The 19,108-nt window shown below is 43.7% G+C and overlaps 1 protein-coding gene across 1 annotated transcript; it reads right to left on the bottom strand.

The window, feature by feature from the left end:
- Positions 1-4,080: 4,080 nt before the first annotated feature.
- Positions 4,081-11,917, bottom strand: SELE (selectin E). Its single transcript, XM_062497106.1, has 14 exons — positions 11,412-11,917; positions 11,062-11,134; positions 10,246-10,632; positions 9,799-9,906; positions 9,494-9,679; positions 8,771-8,956; positions 8,479-8,664; positions 7,740-7,925; positions 7,448-7,633; positions 7,005-7,190; positions 5,919-6,026; positions 5,602-5,623; positions 5,419-5,490; positions 4,081-5,059 (listed from the first exon to the last, which is right to left on the bottom strand). The coding sequence occupies exons 2-13, from the start codon at positions 11,096-11,098 to the stop codon at positions 5,433-5,435; spliced, it is 1,836 nt and encodes a 611-aa protein (XP_062353090.1). The 5' UTR covers positions 11,099-11,134; positions 11,412-11,917; the 3' UTR covers positions 4,081-5,059; positions 5,419-5,432.
- Between the last annotated feature and the right edge of the window lie 7,191 nt (positions 11,918-19,108).

Genomic DNA, 19,108 nt, shown 5'->3' with positions numbered 1-19,108 from the left:
GAGGTAAAGCGGGGACATTGCCTTTTCATGCTGTGTGGGTTGTGCTGCATTTCCCCCTTGGTTTGGGCCAGGCTGAGCTTGATTTCCCAAGATCCTGAAGTGAACACATCTTGCCTGATTGCAGCCCCACCTTTCCAGAAATCATCCTATGGAGTAAACCCTGAACAAAGTATTTCCTATCTCCCCTTTAACCCTTTTCCTTCCACTCAAGTGCTCTATGACCCAAGGCCTGCTCCAGAAGGCACAAATTTGCTGTGATTCCCTCATCCTGCCCACTCAGAGGCTATCAAAAGCCAAAAATGACAGCACTGGAGTGCCAGAAGCCAGGAAGTCACCTGCAATTTCACACCTGCCATCGCTGCTTTCATGGCAGCTGGCGAGGCGAGAAGTTGATGAAGGTCCCACTTGGCCCAGGCTGAAAGTCAAAGCAACTGTTGGGTTTTTCAGGGAATGTCCTTCCCTGAAGTAGGAATGCAGGTAGAAAACCTGCTGGCAGCTGCTTGGGGGCATCTGCTGCTGCCTTGCTTGGGAGGCATTTGTGCTTTTTGCACCCTGTCCTGTTCTTGGCAGCAGCTTTCCTGAGCTGGAAAAAGCACTGGCCATCATCAGCTGTGGAAACAGTTTCTGGGCTGCAGATTTCTTTCTGTGGAGCCACGGCTGAACTGTACTGGCCAAGTCTGCATCCCTTGTAAGTGAGGTATAACAGTGCCAGGTGAGTAGCAAAAACCATCCGGCAGGTTTTGAGTCCACAGGTCCAATCTAACCTGCAATTTTGATAGTTTCTTCCTACAGGTGTGCAGGAGAGAGGCCATAAACCAGGCTAGGGAGCTCCGTGGGACAACAGTGCAAATGCTGTGACAGGCTGGGCTCTGCTACCTGCTTTCCTGCCTTCTACCAAGTTCCTCTTGGCCAGCACCAAACAGGAGCTTGTCCTGCCTGTGGCTGGGCAAGCCCAGGCTGTATTTTCCATTTGATGTGAGTTACGGCTCCCAGGGAGCAGCAAACTTGTGGACTTCTCTGTCCCTGTCACAACAATTTGCTCCTCCAGGTCTGTGGGCTGCAGACCCCTCACCAAACACCCACCACCAGCCACATGCTCAAGCCAAGGGAAAGGAGCCAGCCCCTGAAAGAACCAGAGGAATCCGTACAGCAGCAAGACTCAGGACAGAAACCAGACCCACAGAGGCCTAAGAATGTTGCATTGCACAGACATTGTGTTTTGCAGTCTGGCCTCCTGGCTCTAATATCCTCTGACAGCTCCCAGAGCAGGTTACAGAGATTGGATCACGACACCAAGTCCTGCGGGAGCTGCTGCTCCAGAGTCCCCTCTGCCAGGCATCAGCACAGCACGCAAGGAGCTGCAGGGATGGGCAGCCTCCAGAGGTTGGAGCAGTGACTTATCTTCACAAGAGAAATGCTGGCCAAATGCTGGGTCCAGCCCAGTCCTTAAAAACTGGAGTCTTGGAAGGCAGCTTCAGCCAGGCCCTGGTAAATGGCTGCTTGTTTGGTGACTAATTGCCAATGAAAACAGAAGGCACAAACCCAATCTGTGTCTTACACTGCCCGTATCACCAAAGTCCACGGAAACACCCACCCCAAATCAAACACTGCCAATCTGAGACTTCTAGTGAAATTTCGTTTCTGACTCCCTGTCAGACTGCAGAAGTGAAAAAGCTGAAGCCACCCAGGGTAGCTGGGTTCATCAGGAACATGTTAAGTTATGCCACAAACTCCATCCCCTTGCCAAGAAGCAGACACACGGAGCTGTGAAAGGACGTGCGTGCCTCCCAGTTAATGTCACCTTCACAGCTTCCATAGGTCACAGCACAAGCAGACACTCACACCAAAACAAGATGCCAGGCAGAGCACAGAGCCCATTCTGAACAATGCCCCGGCCCCGGGGAGAGATGAGGGATTTAAGAGAAGTGGAACAACAGGAAATAAGGAAAGTCCCTCCAGCAAAGATCCTGTGGCCCATCAGTGGCTGCTCAGCACTGCGCAGGGGAGGAATGACACAATGGAGTGACTAAAGAACTGCCTGGCAGCCAGCATTCCCATGGCCATTGTTGCCAGCACGGGAACTACACAGATAGCAAACAAGAGCTGTGTTCCCAGGCACTGGCAGAGACACAACCACTACAAATAAAATGACTTCCTGAAGCTCCTCAAGGTCTGGGTGCACCATGCCATCATAACTGGTAAATCATATCCTGAGGCAGGAAAAACTGTGCCAGGAGGGATAAAGAATCAAACAACCTGGATGGGTTTTTGCCTGTGTACTGGACTAACATTAATTATGAGGAGAGATGTATCTTGAGAGTCACTGCAAGGAAGGAGAGTCTTTGTCTGACCTAGGGGATGTATGGGAGTAGAGGATGAATCCCACCCTAATGGGATCTCATTAGAAGAGCGCTGCCTCTAGAAGTCACAAGGCTTGGAGGAAGAGGAAGGATCATTTTATAGTCTCTTTTCTGGCAATGGAGCCCTTGTAAGATCCCAGGGAAAACTGCTAGAAGCACCAGCTCTGGTCGGGAAAGGAGAACTGGACTGCCCTGGGCAACAGGTGGGAAGCATGGCTTTTTAATGTTTTGTAGCTTAGTGTTGTTCATTTCTGTGCTGGGAAGTGCTTTGCCTGTTAAATAAACAGGGGTTTTTTTCTTACTTCTCTCAGAAAAAATATTTCCCTGAACCAGTTAAAAAAAAAACCTACTTGAATCTGTTTCTTAAAAAGACCCCATTCAAACGTTTTCTCCCTAAATTTGCCCTAAACGAAGACACCATGCTGGATAAGCAGCTCTCTCCAGAGGATGCTACACCCAGGCCGTGCATGTAGAGGACAACAGCAAGGGCAGGCCAGGGGATCCATGTGGTGCTTTAGCTCTCAAAACAGCTCCTGCAGGGATTCAGAGCAGGGGCGTTCAGGGCTAATCTCTGCATCCCCTCAGGGAACCTGAGGATTACTGCTCTACATCTGCTCACAGGGTTGGGCCCCACCTTGTCAAGGCAGTGGAAGTGCTGACAGCCACTCTCAGCTCTTTAATCGGTTTGGGACAAGCAGCAGTGGGCTCTGTCCCCTGTGGTGCAGCACCTCTTGAATGACCCTCACTCACTCACAGGCATGACAGCTTCTCGTCAATGAGCCTTGGCTGGGGCAGGAATGCAGAGTTTGTCAGCAAGGGCAGGCTCCTGGCAGCAGCTTCAGAGCTATAGTACAGCTCCTGCTTATCTCTCAGGATATCTCAGGATATCAGGGCTGGCAAAAGGTCCGAGTCTGGCCACCACTGGTACCTCCCCAGCTGCAGCCCAGGCCAGGGTGGGATGGAGGTGCCTAGGCTGCAGCCAGAGCTGTGCTTTCAACTCCAGACCTGTGCTAACTCAGCTTCCCAGCAGAAGGGGCTGCAAAAACCCGGACGGGCTCAGGGGTTGATGCTGTTACTTATGCACCAAGATTACCTGTTTGCTTCTCTTCCTGCTCTTCACTCCCTCCTGCACATGCCTGCCAGAGCCCAAGCAGCTGGGACACACCACTGATCCTTCCTCCTCCCTTTCAGACCTGGGGATGCTGGTTTGGGATCGGCTCTGGCTGTGCCAGTCCCAGGCAGTCAGCCCCATCTGCTGGCTGCTCTGGCCTTGGCTGCTATGGAAATACGGACAGCTCCAAGGGAGATTTAGGATGGAAGTTAGGAAGAAGTTTTTTTATTGAAGGAGTGATAAAGTAGTGGAATCGTCTGCCCTGGGAGGTGGTGGAGTCAGCATCCCTGGATGTGTTTAAAAAAGGGTTGGTTGTGGCACTCAGTGCCATGGTTTAATTGAGGTGGTGTTAGGGCATGGGTTGGACTCAATGATCTTAAAGATCTCTATCAACACGGTGATTCTGTGATTCTCCAGTAAAGGACAGCCTTGCTTTTAGCCAGCCTTCTCCAAACCCTCACATTCTTCTGTTGAAGCCCAAGTCACAGGGCTGACCCAAATAATTTAAATTATTCCCATTTACGACTAGGGGGCATTAACCGAACATATTTTATTAAAAACGTTACAAATAGGACAATACGTATCAGGTTAAATGAGAGATTTTAAATTTATAACTTAAACATAAATTAAGAGAGTCTCTCATATGAAGACTTTTAACAGTTCAAAAAATATCATATTTTTAATACATAAAACACACAAATCTCAGTCTTCCATTTCATTCGTAAACATGCAGGCATGCAATCCTGACAAACACCTCCAATTTATGTTAAAATAAATTCTGATCAATTGCTCAACAGCCACAGACCCACTCAAGAACAAGTATTTTACAATACACGTACAGTTAAGAGCACAGAAATATCCACAGTAAAAGCTGCACAAATAAATATATATGTATATACACATATTACAGTACACAATCCCACAGGGATGAGATAATTTCAGATCTACCTGCTGCATTCAGAATACCTTGTGTAAGCACTATGGTTCCTAGTGCTGCTATAGTTTAATAAAAAGTATCTATGTTTTCTTGTATATGCAGCAGAAACCCAAATAATTGCCCATATCACTGCAGGCATATCTATTGGCTGGGGTATCTCAAAATAAACTGACTTCCACAAACCAGATCAATAGTTTCAAAGCTGTTCAGCGAATATTTTTTTCATCCTGATACTTCTGTTTCTGCAAGCATAACCCCTGTGACTCCACAGGAGACACGTCCAGGAGTGTAGTAAGTGATGTGAAATAATGCATGTCTTCACCTCACCTCGGTACCTTTGAGTGGAGCAGAGGAGGAACCAGCCTCCTCATTAGGCAGCAGAGCACTATTTGCTCAGCATCTGAACAGGAGATGGCAAGCTCCCAGTTTAGGATAACTTCATGGCTGAATGTAGGAAGGATTTGGCCAGAAGGCCAGAGTTTTTTGCTTGTCTTCAATGGAAAGACCAGACAGCTTGAGTTCAAGATTTCTGAATCATACACAAGGTCAATCATCTTGTCAGCAAGAGGTAAAAACATCTGGACAGCTGCTGATTTGCAAGCAGTTTCGTTCTCCAGAAATCTGAGACGTAAGTGAAGGTGGCTGCAATTCCTGCAGAAAGAACAAAATTCCTCCATAAATCAGAAAACTGGCAGAGATCTGTGTTTGCTCTTATCCCAGAGGAATTTTGTATGCAGCAGGTAGCAGAACTGCACGAAAGTGTTCCTAATACCATATGCAGCTGAACAGAATGCTAAGCACAATCATCCTTAAGGAGCTGAACAACCATTTCTATAGCAAGAAATCCATCAGTCTTGTTAGGAGCTTCCGTGCAATGCCAAGATGCATATTAAATATCCCAAAGCACACATTGCTGTGTCACCAATTGTACAGAAATTAGCAGCTCTGACTGATTGCTTGTGTGATTAAAAGGAAGAGAGTTTGTGAGTGAAGCCATCACATGTACTTACCTGAAACACCTGACTTAGACATTCTCGCCAGCGCTTTGGAAGCTACCCTCACTGGCTGTTTCCTGCCAGTTCCTATAAAACAAAAAGTGAAAAGTACTTTAATGACAGCAGGCTTTTATCAAATGGATTTTAGCAAAGTGGTAGCAGTGGTTTTTTTATGTTGCTTTTTGAGACACGACTTACCTGAAAGGAATAAACTTCTTCGCTGCAAGAAGAATAAGAAAGGGCATTAGCATTTCAAGACAAAAGCCTTAATTCTTGTTGTCTAAATATATGGGGTTTACTAATTTTTTCCTTTTTGTTAGATGTTCATCCAAAAGCCAAACCTGGCATACATGGAGGGTTCTTGAAAATAATTTTGGAATTTATCTAAGTATGGGAATTACCACTTTTTCCAACAAGCAAGGTATAGGGCTTTGGAGGTTTTGGGTTTTTTTTTTCCTCCACTGAAAATTTTTCAGGAAGATAAATAAAGCAGTGGAGTCAGACCAAGTGCTCACCTTTTCTCCGGAAGCGCCTTGCAAGCCAAAGGAGGAAGGATGCTGTGGACAGCAGAGAGGCAGAAGTGGCTGCTATGCCCACAGAGATGTAGCTGGCTTGGTCAGAGGCTGAAAGGATGAAAAGGTTTCAGTGAGATCAAGGGGCACGGGTGGTCTTTGGAGCCCTCTCTCCTTCTTCCCTTTCCTCGTGCTCTTCAAGAGGAACCAGAACTAGAGCTTGTAAAACTAAAGTTTTCTCTTGATGAAACAGGACAGTTCCTGTACACAAGGTAAAAAGCTGAATACCAAAAATTACCCCATCCATTGCCAAAGTAATGGCAAGAAGCTCCCTACACCAGGGTCTGTCTCTAACCTTGAGCCTTGCATAGCAATTTGTGCTCCTCTTATTTTTCATGTTGCAGTTCATAGTTTAACTCCCTGTCTATCTTCCTGTTTAAGTAATCCTGATGAGATCAATGAAATTATTCCAGGATCTGAATTCTGTTCAAGCAAATGAAAGCTTAAATGAGCTTTAAGGACCTCAAGCAAAAGCATTCCAGGCAAGTCAGGGGTGTTCCAGCTGAGGGCAGTGACAGAGCTCTTACTGCCTTGAATGAGAAAGAAAGGCTGAGCTTTCTGTCCTTTGAAATTACAGCCTCTGAGAAAAAAGCTCTATGAGGTCTTTTGGCTGAAGAGTTCATCCAAGAAACTATCACACCGAATTAAAAAAACCTGTAAAATTTTCCACTGAGATACAGACTTATGAATGCAGATTTCCCCACAAGGTTCTGTTTCTCTAGAAAAGCTTTTGTCTCTATTCACATGATAAAAAGCTCATAGTGATAAATATTTTGTTTAAAAACCAAACAGAAAGAAATTAAATCCGGTTGCAGGTTTGTTGTTTTGTTTTTTTTTTATAGATAAGAAATCAACATTTTCCCACAAGATCTTTTAGGACTTTTTTTCCCCTCTTCTATTTTCATGCATAATGAGTGATTTTGAATTCATGGATTTCACTACACGTTCTAGCTCACTGGTTGCTATTACCAACACTACCACCCTTCCATACCTCATCTGACTAAAAATCCAGTGCCACAGGCAAAATACCTTCACAAGTGGGCAGGCTGGCACTCCAGTTTCCTGAATGGCTGCACTCAAGAACACGAGAGCCATTGAGATTCCATCCTTCAGGGCAGCTGAAGTGGCAGGAAGTGTTGTAGGTGAAGATCCCAGCCCCGTGGGAGCAATCCATGGAGCCTTTCTCAGGAGAGCTCAGTGGTTCACACTGTATGACTGAAACACAAAAAGATATTGTTAAGAGTCACTAAGGACTTTCCTGTCTTTGGCCCAAATCTTTGCACAGATGTACAATTTATTTTCAAATTAATTTGACTTTGGGATGGGAGCTGCTCAGAGCCATAAGCAGGCATTCCAAGGCACAGCTGAAAACAGGGGAGCACAGAATTTAGTTGGGAGCCGGGACCCCATAGGAATATGGATTTCTGTGTGTTCCCCAGTGGTCAGAAAACTGCAATTTCCAACAGTCTTACCTTTGCATTTGGGCACTGGTTGTGACCACTGTCCCTGTGGCAGGCACTCAGTGCTGGACGAGCCCTCCAGGACATATCCCTCACTGCACTGGAAATGACAACGTGAGCCAGAGGTGAGGCCTGCAGAAGAGTGGTCACAGCTCACAGAGCCTTCTGCTGGCCACGGGACAGCCTCACACTTCACAGCTGCAGCACAAGGAGCACAACAGCAATCAGCACAGGTGCTTCAGGAGAACAGCAGGGCAATGCTGACAGCCCTGAGGGCTCAGGTGAGCAGGGAAAAGGAAATTACCTGCACAGCTTGGCTGCTGCCTGTCCCAGGCCCCAGAAGAGCCACACTGCAGTGTAGCTGGTCCTGTCAAGGTGAATCCTTCCTCACAGGTGAACTCACAGGTGGTTCCCCAGGTGAGCTGCACAGAGGCATGGGAGCAGTTCACAGCCCCATGGACAGGCATTTCCAAGGCAGGACAGGTCACAGCTGAAAGGCACAAGTGACAGCACAGAGCTTAGCTTGGAGCAGATCAGGATAAACACTCTTCTAGGAGCTGGGAAGAAGACATGCCCTGCCTGGAGCTGTGCCCTACAGAGCCAGCATATCTCCCTTCAGACCTAGCAGTGTCTCAGAAACAGAGATTTCATCAGATTGCACAGTGCAGCCAGAACCCTTAACAAGCACCCAAAGCATACAAGTAATCCTGGGAATGGCTCCAGATGATTTTCCACCCTGCACTGCGTAAACTGCACTTGCTCCTGTTTGTGGTTTAATGAATAAAGAATCTCTGCCAGAACACTCCACTCTAAAAGTTGTTATTGTGGATGTTGGGGACGCAGCCCCAGAGTGTTGTTTGTCACCCTGCACTGCTGTTTCCTCACTAGTACACGAGGCCAAATGACCCCACCTTGAGACCTGCTTATGAAAAGTGCTACAGATGTGGTGGGGATAAATGTTACTCTTTGATTATACTTGATTGAGAAAGTCTCTTCAGATTCTTCAAACTTTAATCGATGGTTTCCAACCCAGCAAGTCTTACCTTTGCATTTGGGCACTGGTTGTGACCACTGTCCCTGTGGCAGGCACTCAGTGCTGGACGAGCCCTCCAGGACATATCCCTCACTGCACTGGAAATGACAACGTGAGCCAGAGGTGAGGTCTGCAGAAGAGTGGTCACAGCTCACAGAGCCTTCTGCTGGCCACGGGACAGCCTCACACTTCACAGCTGCAGCACAAGGAGCACAACAGCAATCAGCACAGGTGCTTCAGGAGAACAGCAGGGCAATGCTGACAGCCCTGAGGGCTCAGGTGAGCAGGGAAAAGGAAATTACCTGCACAGCTTGGCTGCTGCCTGTCCCAGGCCCCAGAAGAGCCACACTGCAGTGTAGCTGGTCCTGTCAAGGTGAATCCTTCCTCACAGGTGAACTCACAGGTGGTTCCCCAGGTGAGCTGCACAGAGGCATGGGAGCAGTTCACAGCCCCATGGACAGGCATTTCCAAGGCAGGACAGGTCACAGCTGAAAGGCACAAGAGACAGCACAGAGCTTAGCTTGCACCAAGCCATACTTTAGACAGGGGTCTACTATGCCAGGATCTCAGAAAGCAGACAGAAGGGGAAATATTTTAAAATGGGAAACAGGCTCTTAAGGCAAGACTGTTAATTCATATGTAGGTCATGACAGCAACTATTTACAATCCAAAATTTCTCTATTTTGACTGCTGCTGGGTGATCTTTGATGCTTTTATTTGCTTAGAAAAGTATATCGTTCTAAGCCAAACACCTCAGAAAATTACTCCTACAGCCAGGATAACTGGCCTGTTGAGAACAGTCTCCCAGCTAGGTCATCTCAGTTCCCTGTTCCCACCTAAGAGTTGGAAAAGGAACAAGGCCAGAACATTCATTTCACCTTCTCAGGAACAGAACCTGCGTGCTGAAATAAAACAGCACCCACACCACAGGATGTGTAACAAAGGAATTGGCCAAACTTCCATGTTTACCTACTGCCAGAGCAGCACTGAGGTTTACAGGGCCACATACAATGCAGAAATCTCACCTCTGCATGCTGCAAGGGGGGCAGACCAGACCCCAGAAGAGGTACAGTGAACAGATTCCAGTGCAGTCAGCTCATAGCCCTCCTCACACTGAACTGTGCAGGACGAGTTGTAGCTGAAGTCCCCCAGTGGATGGTGGCACTCAAGGCTCCCATGATCAGGTTTCTTTAGTGGACCACAGCTCTTAACTTCAAAGAAGCACAAGAAGGAACACAGTCAGTCTCTTTGGCTGAGCAGGTAAACCAAGAAGCCAAACTGAACACTAGCTAGCATGAGTTGGTCAAAAAACAGGATGAAATAATCTTACCAAACTCGCATTCAGGCCCATAGAACCCAGGGTTGCAATGACAGGTGTGGTTGTTGATAGTCTCTATGCATTCTCCATGGCCACTGCAGAGAGATGGGTTGCAAGAAGCTGGGGGAAAAAAAATCAAAGCAAATTATGAAAGAACCAACAACAGCCACTAACAAAATCTTGCTAGCTACTTGATTTATCTTTCTGACACTAAACAAGCCCTTTGTACAGCAAAAGAAGATCAGAGGGTTTGGTATTTAGGATTATCCTGTCATTTCACAGAAGAATTTCTGAAATGCACGCCTCTTACAGACTAGCTCACAGTAAAAGGATTCTACTGGCTGGGAACTCCAAGACCACTTGTTCTAAGGTAAATATTAGATGAAGTTAAACAACTTCATCCCAGTCACCACCTCATCTCCCCAGGGTCACACTGGAATGACCTCTATCACACTGTACCTGTGTAGCACAAGGCGACTTTCTTTTTCTCACACTGCTCATCATTCCATTTGCCATCATCCTTCCCTCTTTTGATGTAGATCTCAACGCAGTCCTCATTGTTCCCTTTGCCATTTGGCTCCCCTGAAGCCCAGTTTCTTGCTTCTTCTGTCAGTTCTTTGTTAGTTCCAGTCCAGGTCCACACATCATTAATTTTTCTGATTCCAATCCAGTAGTAACCCGGATTGAAGGGTAAGAAGGCATTGAGATGTTTGATTTCCTCCTTGTTCTGGATGGCAACCAGGTTAGTATACTTTTTTCTGCACCACAGCTCTGCTTCCCTGTAGGTCATGTTTGTGTCTGAATAATGGTATGTCCATCCATTCACTCCCTGCAACACTGTAAGTCCTAGAATGAGAAGATAACCAAAAGTTGGTGTCTGACTTCTCCCCTCCTCTCTCTCTAGAAGAGGACATTTAAGCTCTATAAACACTGCAAACTTGTCAGTATCTGAAAATGCATAAAAACTAGTGGTAATTATTTTATAAACAATCACCTGGCAAGCTTCAAACCAGGCAAGTCAGCTTCAAGTACAGGGACTTCAGCCTGTGAAACTATGTCTGATCACACAAAGCTTTGAGACTATAGGAGCCAATTATGGCTTTGACAGGCAAGCAGGGAAAACGTGCCATTGCATCCAGAGGTTTTACTGTGTGAACACAGCCTCAGGTTAATTATGGCAGGTTCAAAAATTCTGTTTCATGCTGAGCTCAAAGAGAACAGTCACACTAATACTGCCATCCCACTAGTTTTCTACACAGAGAAATACACACTTACCATAGGTAAGAAGAGATAGGAACTGCAAGCAAATCATGCTTCTGAGAGTTTTCTCTGTCTTTTAAGCAGATGGCTATGAGAAATCAAAGAAACACATTTGTAAAAAACAAATACTAAGCTGTCAAAGTTCCATATAAACTACTGACCATGCAATTTTTGCTATGTACTTTTAAACAAGACTTAAGTAGGATTTGTACTTCTTGGAAATTACTCATTTTAAAACAGTTTTTAACATCAAGATACTTTTACATGTAAACAGTTTTTACATGAAGATGAACACAGATTTCCAGCTCTCCAGTTCTCCTTTAGCTGGACAGGAAAACAGAATAGCAGAGTCCATTTCTACTCACAGTTTGCAGCTGCAGTGTCCAGGTGACAGAATTCTTCTGCGCTGCTTCCCAGAGACTGCTTTCTGTGGCTAAGTGGATGAACTCAGCCTTGAAAATCAAGTTCAGCTCCAAGTGTCTGGACCCTGGAATGCTCTGCCTTTTATTCCCTCAACTAGCCTGCCCTCCACGAGACGGGAAATTCCGCGTGGAAAAAGAAGTCTTGGAAAATCCCAGGATCTGGCCCTCGCACACGTCAGGACGGATGTTTCCCCTTGCCAGATGAGCCCTCCCAGAAAGACACGCTGTGCTGACAAAGTGCCAAGTGCCACGTTACAAACTTTTACTGACAGAAACACACAATTCCAGGATATCAAAGAGGAGGATGACAATTAGCTTGAATTAATTGCGTGAATAAGCAGATCCCAGTTTTTCGCCTGGCATAATGTTTTGCAGAAAGGAGGTGTCAGTTCTTTCTTCCTGTTCTCTTAACTCAAAGCTGGTTAAACAAGTTTGGGTAAAAATGGAAACTGCAGCATTGGAAGAGCCCTTCCTTATGGATCTCAGCTGTGCAGAGCTCTCATTTGTGGTCAGGTTTGCCAGCCCCAGCATTGATGGAGCTCTTCACAATTCAGGTTCATCAGTCACTTGTAGAAGCCAAACTTGAAACATGGACCTTGCTTCAAAAAATCCCTTGGACAATATTCTTCAATGTGATGATCTCAATAGAGTTACAGCTCCTCAGCAGATGCATATAATATTTCAGGTGGACAAGACAATACACTAGGAATTCATACTGGTTAATCATACTGCTGCATAAAGCTTCACTGTTATCGATGGGATTTAATGAGGCTGAACATAATTAGAGGTCATACAGGGCATGCTGGAGCTCTGATTTTAGAGCCTCAGCCTGTTCCTACAGAATAAAAATCAGTGGCTTCTGGATTCCAAGCTTATATCAACTAGTATCACCCAATTTTTTCACCAAAAGAAAAAAAATTCCCCAAAAACCCTGTCAAGAAGAAGAAATCATCTCAGAAAAGAGCACAGAATAAAGAGTATATGCTAAAACAGCCTCAGTTACTAACAAATCAGGAGAGTTGACTAGAAATGGCAACAAAGTCTTAGAAAGCAAGTCAGTTCCTGAAGAGAGTGGGGATTATAAACAACCCACTGAATATTTGTAGGTGGAGGAGTACTTTCAAGAAGGTGTGAACTAGCAAAGCTGGAAACACAAATGGACAATCAAGAAACTCTGGAAATCTGAGGTTAGCTTTTGGCTGGCCTAGACAAGCCTTGCTTAGAAGAACCAGACATCCTGAGGCTTCCAGGCAGCATCAGATCTGGACTGCTGTTTATTTAGCCTCAAACTGGGAATAAAAACTCTTCCTGTTTGCCCCCCCTTCTCTGCTGGGAGGCTTTACCACCTGGAGGACACAGACAGAAGCTGGTATTTTAATGCACCTGTACAGCACATTATGCAGCAAGGCCTAATTTCAGAGGAGTTCTGTAAACATTATTCTATGTTAATCAGTCTTGATAGGGCAGGGTTTTGTTGTTTGTTTGTTTGTTTTTGTTTTGGTTTTTTTGTTTTTTTCCTAAAACATTGATCAGCTGTTATAACTGTATGCACAGAAAATTTATAGACAACTTCGGGACAGTTTTTATGCCCCCCAGGCACCAAGAGGCAGAAAATGCTACACCTTTTCCTGGAGATTCCCTTTTCCAAGCCATTTCATGAGCTTCCTACTGGTAAACTCTCATCCTTGTCATGGCAAAAACTCTGAAGAAAGCTCTTAGGAAACTTTATCAGAATTCCTTTGCCAGTGGAATCTCCGGAGGAAGGAAAAGCTTATTTCATAGTTTACAGTAGTCTTCCTTTGCAGGGGCTGTCTGAGACCTCTTGTCTGCAGTAGATAAAGAAAGCCCCACAAAAAATAATAAAACACCAAAGCCTACAAGCAATATGCTTGTAAAAACTCCAGCCTAAAAAAAGACTGCTTCTTTTTGTTGGCTGTATTCCCTTGTGCATCACTGGCATGGGGCTCTTTTTGGTTTTTCCCAGGGAATTCTGCTATCCACTGATTATAGTCTTATTACAAATTCTTATTCCCCTGTAATGCACTGGAAGATGAAGGCAACATTATTTAAGGAAAAAAAAGAAAGCCTGAAAATCATACTCAAAACCCCACAATAGAGGTTAAAACCTCATTATTAAAAGTCAAAGGTATTTAAAAACTTCAGAGGGACTGGGATTCCTCATGATCCTCATGTTGGAGCCTAAACTTCATATATATTTCAGGAAAAATACCTGTAATACAGTTACTTAGGTTGAACTGGAGATAATCAAGCTAAAAATGCCATGCACCCTGACCTTAGCTTCTTTCTGTGTTACTTATTTATTCTCTTCTCAAAGTTATTTCAAATTCCTGCTTTTTTACTCTTTTGCCAATTGATTTGGGAATGTAAGATCCTCATTTCTTGTGCTGCACAGAGCTGGATGAAGTTCTTGCTCTCTTCTTATGCTACATGAGCACAGATATAGTTGCTTAAAATTAATACAGCTCCTCTCTGCCAGAAAAATAGGAGACTCTAAAGAACAATTTTTAGAAATGCTGAACACTTCTTGTTCCTACACACTCCAGACTTTCATTTGCATAAGTAAAAGCCCAGCTTTTTATAAGGAACGCTCCAGATCACCTCTTTTCCCTTACAAACAGAGGTGCATTGACAATAATGCGGCCACAATTAATATCCCAGTTGGAAGGTTCACTTAAGAGGCCACTATGAGACATAAAGGGTAAGAAAGGGATATATAAACATATTAGAAATAAAAACAAAAAAATCCACCCAAATCTGGTATTTAAAGGACAGCAATTGACAGAGGATATGTCAAATGTAATTTCTTTTTATATTAAGGAAATATTCACTGCAATAGTGTCATGCACTGGGAAAAGAGAGCAGGTCAGATTATGGAGTGAAGACTACTTAGGTTGGTCACAACCAATCAAGCTACAGTTTAATAATCCAAACCCTCAGTAACTGGGAATATGAGAAAAAAAAAAAGGTGGACAAAAAGCAAATATTGCCTCTCTGTATCTCAGAAAAGAAGATCAAGGTAATCAGAAGCTGGGCCTTCCACATGAGCACCTAGAAAAGACTCTAGAACATTAAAAAATGTTAAAGAAAACCTTTGAAAAATCAGCAGAAGGCTGCTGAGCTGTCAAGAACAGCTGACATTGATAGGATTGATCTGTTCCTGGCAGATCAGCTTGGCTTGTGCCTCAAGGCTGTGTCAGTAATAAAGAAACAATAGTGCAGTACAGTCTGTTATAATTGAGTTTTTTAATATCGCCCCATGAGACATTCTTATGAGGAAGCAAGTGAAACAATGCTTAGCTAAAATCACCATTAAATGAACACACAAGGGATGGAATAACCACTCAAAGGGCAGTTTTTCAAAGACCCCTATCTGCCCAAGAGAACTGTTTTATTCCCACCCCACTCTAAAAAGGGTGCTGGAGGAAAGAAATCTTTACAATCTTCTAAACCCAAAAGGTGTTTTAGAGAACTTAAGAGGTACATGATCTATAGTGTTTCAAATCCACTCCGTGCATAACAAGTAGTGGTGGATTGATTTTTAGAGACAAATTTTAATTGAAAGTTTTACAAAGAGGCCATAAATTGCTAAAACGGGTTTTCTACAGTCTGCCTTTGTATTGGAAATTTGTAAGTTTTGGTTTGAGAAACATTTTTTTTCAGTATCTCTATCAGTATCTCAAGAAAATTTAATTCAGTGGAAAATTATTTTATCTGAAACGCTGTTGAACTTGAAGAAATCACAAATCCAGGACAAATACAGAATGTGGTGGGATCCCAGGTAAGGAGTATATAGATGCACACTTGTACATCTAGAAAAAGACAGAGATTAATTTCCCATGTCTTTTTTAAAGACTGCTTCTTTGTCTAGAAGATTGCACCTGCATTTATATATCAACAGAAAAAAACAGAGCTTTAAGTGCCTCTGAGAAATCCAGTTCCATCTCTCTCCCAGAATATATTTTTGTCATTCCTAAATTAAAACACTCAGTAAGTATTTATTTCAAAGTGCTTTGTGTAAAGGACATCTACCCTATGGCAAAGAGTCATGGAGCCACTTGAAATTTTGAAATAGTGGAAAAACCTCCAGCTTCACCCACAGTAATAGGAGAGGAAAAGTAAGAGATTTAGCCAGCCTTGAGGGGGGAAAAGGAGTTCTAGTGCCAGTAGTGAAGATGTTTCCTGTTTGGAGAGAACTTGCAACACTTAATTCTTTAGAAATTAAGAGACAAAGGGTTTAAGGCAGAAGTTTTCCCTGAGGTCCAGATGGGAAGAAAAGATAATTTCCGAAAACATACTCATCCCTCAGCCTCTGTGTCTGATTAAGTGTGAATAAGGTAGGCAGTGCAAGTGCTACAAAGACACTGGAATTTCTCAAGGCTGCCTAAGGCAGTCTCCACTCTGTCTGGAGCAGAACCCCAGGAGTCAGAAAATCTTATCTCCACTTCTCATTTCGGGAATTCTGATGTGACTCACAGCGCTCAATTTCCTCCAAAAAGGCAAAAATATATATTGAAGAATGTAACCTGAGCCTGGGGGTCACTTGCACTGGCCAGGTATGATTCAGAGCTTTGAAACATGAAACAGAGCCCAGGAGCAGAGGAAACAACAATGCACAACCTCGAGTTAAGATGAAAGCAGGACTGGCCTTAACACCACACACTGGCTGCCTGCAGTTGCAGTTGGAACTGATCCCATGTAGAATTTGATTATTCCTAGTTCCAATGTTGGAAATCGTGGCAGAGAAGCTCTTGGAGCCTTGTCACCCTCCGTGTAGACATAGAAAGAGTAAGTCTATAATGACTTATTGTTGATTTATTGTTCATTTACTGTCCAGCTCTGCTCCATAGCCACATGGTCTCAGCAGAGGAGATGCCCCAGAAATGACACTGGTAGGGGATGGCAACTGAGAGGAGTGGAGAGCAAGTTTCAGGATTAGGAGATTTAAGGTCTTTGAGACTGTAAAAGTGGTAATCATGAGATATGGTTTTTGTTTTGGAGATTCTTTGTGTAGCTTCTGCCAAGCTCCCTTCCAATAAAATATTGTTTTGACCTATCAGAGAGCAGGTGAGCTTATCAGCAGCACCAGAGTGCTGACATGACCCACCATTCTTCATTTGCTGTGTTGGGAGGAAGAGGCTACAAAAAGGAAGATGATGCAGCAGCTTCACTTCCTTACTAATGCATTTCACCACGAGTTTATGAATTCCAAGCTTCAGGTCTGTTCAGTGCTCAAGCTCAGTTCCAGTTACATCATTTTTATACATCAATGGACACAGTATCAAAGGTGTTTGAGTCCTTAACTACAGCGATATTCAAGAGCAATCATTAAACACAGCATTCATTACAACGAATATAACAATCATGAAAGGTCCATCACAAAAACTACTGGAGTTCTGTGGAATGAGAACTTGCCACTGGGTATCTGAAATCCTCAAGGCAGAAGACCAAAGCACAAGGAACAACTGCACAGCACTGAGAAGTAAAACCAGACCCAAGGACAGCCATCAAAGTGTATCATTCATACCACTCGTGACTTTTCTCAGTCCATAGACCACGAGAGAACAGAAGGTCTTGCATTAAGGACTCTTTCAGGAGCTTTTGTTGCTGCTTTCCATCAGCTGGATAAGTAATTACTTTTTAGGACAGTCGTTTTAAACACAAGATCATTAGTGAGATCTACTTTAATTGCTGCATATAATTGTTGTTTTAAGAACAAAGAACTCGTCACTAACGTTGAAAGCAATTACTTAATTTTATCACTCCCCAGACAAGAAAACCACAACAAACTGGCACCACAAAGCTTTTTTAAGTTCCAGTTAACTGGTACAAAGAAAATTAGGAAACCCTTATTCCCAGGCCTTGAAAACAACACTTTTAACTTTTCCAGCAGATTTTGCACTTAAAACACTTTTCGATTTTTTGACTCATCAGGAAGGATGATCTGTCACTTATCCAGAAATTGTTGCACTTTTATGTTTGAGCCTAAAAAGCGATCCACAAAGTGAGTTTTCTCAAGTGCTGAGAATGTACCCCACCCCACAGACCCTGTTAATAACCCTTTATGTAAAGGGTTGTCAAGCCCAGGGAACTGAGATATTTAGGTGCTTAGGGACATGGTTTAGTGGTGAATTTGGCAGTGTTAGGTTTCTACTTGGATTCTGATCTTACAAGGCTTTTCCAAACAAAAGACTGATTCTGTGATCTTGTATTTATCCTTCCTGGTGCATAGTAGTTGTGGTTTTTTCCTCTCATTTATCAATAGGTATTTACCCATCATTTGTAGTCACATGACTGCAATCAGTAGCAGAGTCTTATTATTTGGCCCACAGAAGTAATATCTCTTTCCTATGTATGAGCAGGAAGAGAATGAATTGCCATTTACCAGCTATAAAATAATACTGGACCTGCATACAACATTCTTACTTCAGGAAGTTAGGAGTTCAGTTAATCTAAATCCCCACAATAGGGGTACATAAATACAGTAGGGAAGCTACCCTAGTCCCAAAATAAAATGAAAAATCTAGATTTATGCCCACCTGAAGATAAGCAAATTAGGAGTGCTGTTGCTCTATACCCTCTAGAGTCAAAGACAAAAATTTATCCAAAGGTTAAGTCAAAGGACATAACTTCAATTTATATCCAGAATTATTCTAGTAAGACTTCATACCATTACACTCCCCATCCATAATCTTCATTCTGATTTTTTCTTAGGAGCTGCAATCCCAATGACAAAGGAAGGGCGTGGCTTCCTGCTGAGTGCCTCCAGCCCTAAATCTACCAGTCAAAAACCCCTCATATCTCTACTCCATTAATGCAAATGTGTGATCTTATCTTGAAGAAAAGCAGCTGAAAGGCCCATCCTGATATTCAGGATGTCACATATCCCACCTAAATGAATTCTGATCAATTAAACAACTCATTCACACTGCTTGTCTCTGCAGACCACAAAGGAACAGCTGGGCCTCGAGAATCATCACCTGCACACTGCTTCCATCATGCTCCCAACATATGGTGCAAGGCACGGACACCAAGAGCAGGGAAGGACAACCAAAGGACAGCAGAGCCCTGGAAACAAACCTAGAGAGCTGTTTCATTGAACAAGGGGAATCTGGGCATGTCCCATGTTCTCTCACTTCAAACATTAACAATCCTGTGACAGGCAGGTGATATTCATGGTCATTCAGAAGGAGAGCCAGAAGAACTAGACCTCCTGGGAGGGAAGTCCAGGCTTTTCAAGGAATGGATACATGCCATGAAGTCCCTTCTAAATAAATAGTTCTCCAGATCCTATTAGAAATTTGTGTTTAAGCCTGGGGAAGAGGAAGCAGCTAGGAAGGCTCAGAAAAGTGAAGAAGATGCTCAGAAGTTTTAACAGCTGGTAAAAAATTCGGTTTTTAATAATAATCTGTTTTCTAATAAACAGATACATCTGGTACAAAAAACCCAAACGGATTAAAAAAACCTTTTGTGAGTAAATGTAGACCAGAAATTAGAGGGGGTTTTTAGCCAGCAGAGCAATGGGTTTATAACTTGCCTTGAGGAGTTTTAGGAGCCAAACAAGATGAGGAGCAGAACATAACTGGGTTTTCCCCAGATCTTGTTGAGTTTCTGAAAGGGAT

Source organism: Cinclus cinclus, chromosome 8 (assembly GCF_963662255.1).
Source record: "Cinclus cinclus chromosome 8, bCinCin1.1, whole genome shotgun sequence".
Classification (NCBI taxonomy): domain Eukaryota; kingdom Metazoa; phylum Chordata; class Aves; order Passeriformes; family Cinclidae; genus Cinclus; species Cinclus cinclus.
Note: the sequence above shows the minus strand (reverse complement) of the source record. Positions and strands in the feature narration are given on the sequence as shown.

What these genes read in the sequence shown, in the direction of transcription:
- SELE (XM_062497106.1), bottom strand. Translation starts at nt 11,098, where the DNA reads ATGATTTGCTTGCAGTTCCTATCTCTTCTTACCTATG. An exon ending in TGGGCCTGAATGCGAGTTTG is followed by an intron (nt 9,680 to 9,798) that starts GTAAGATTATTT and finishes GCTTCTTTGAAG; the next exon opens with TTAAGAGCTGTGGTCCACTA. An exon ending in AAGAAGTTTATTCCTTTCAG is followed by an intron (nt 5,491 to 5,601) that starts GTAAGTCGTGTC and finishes TTTGTTTTATAG; the next exon opens with GAACTGGCAGGAAACAGCCA.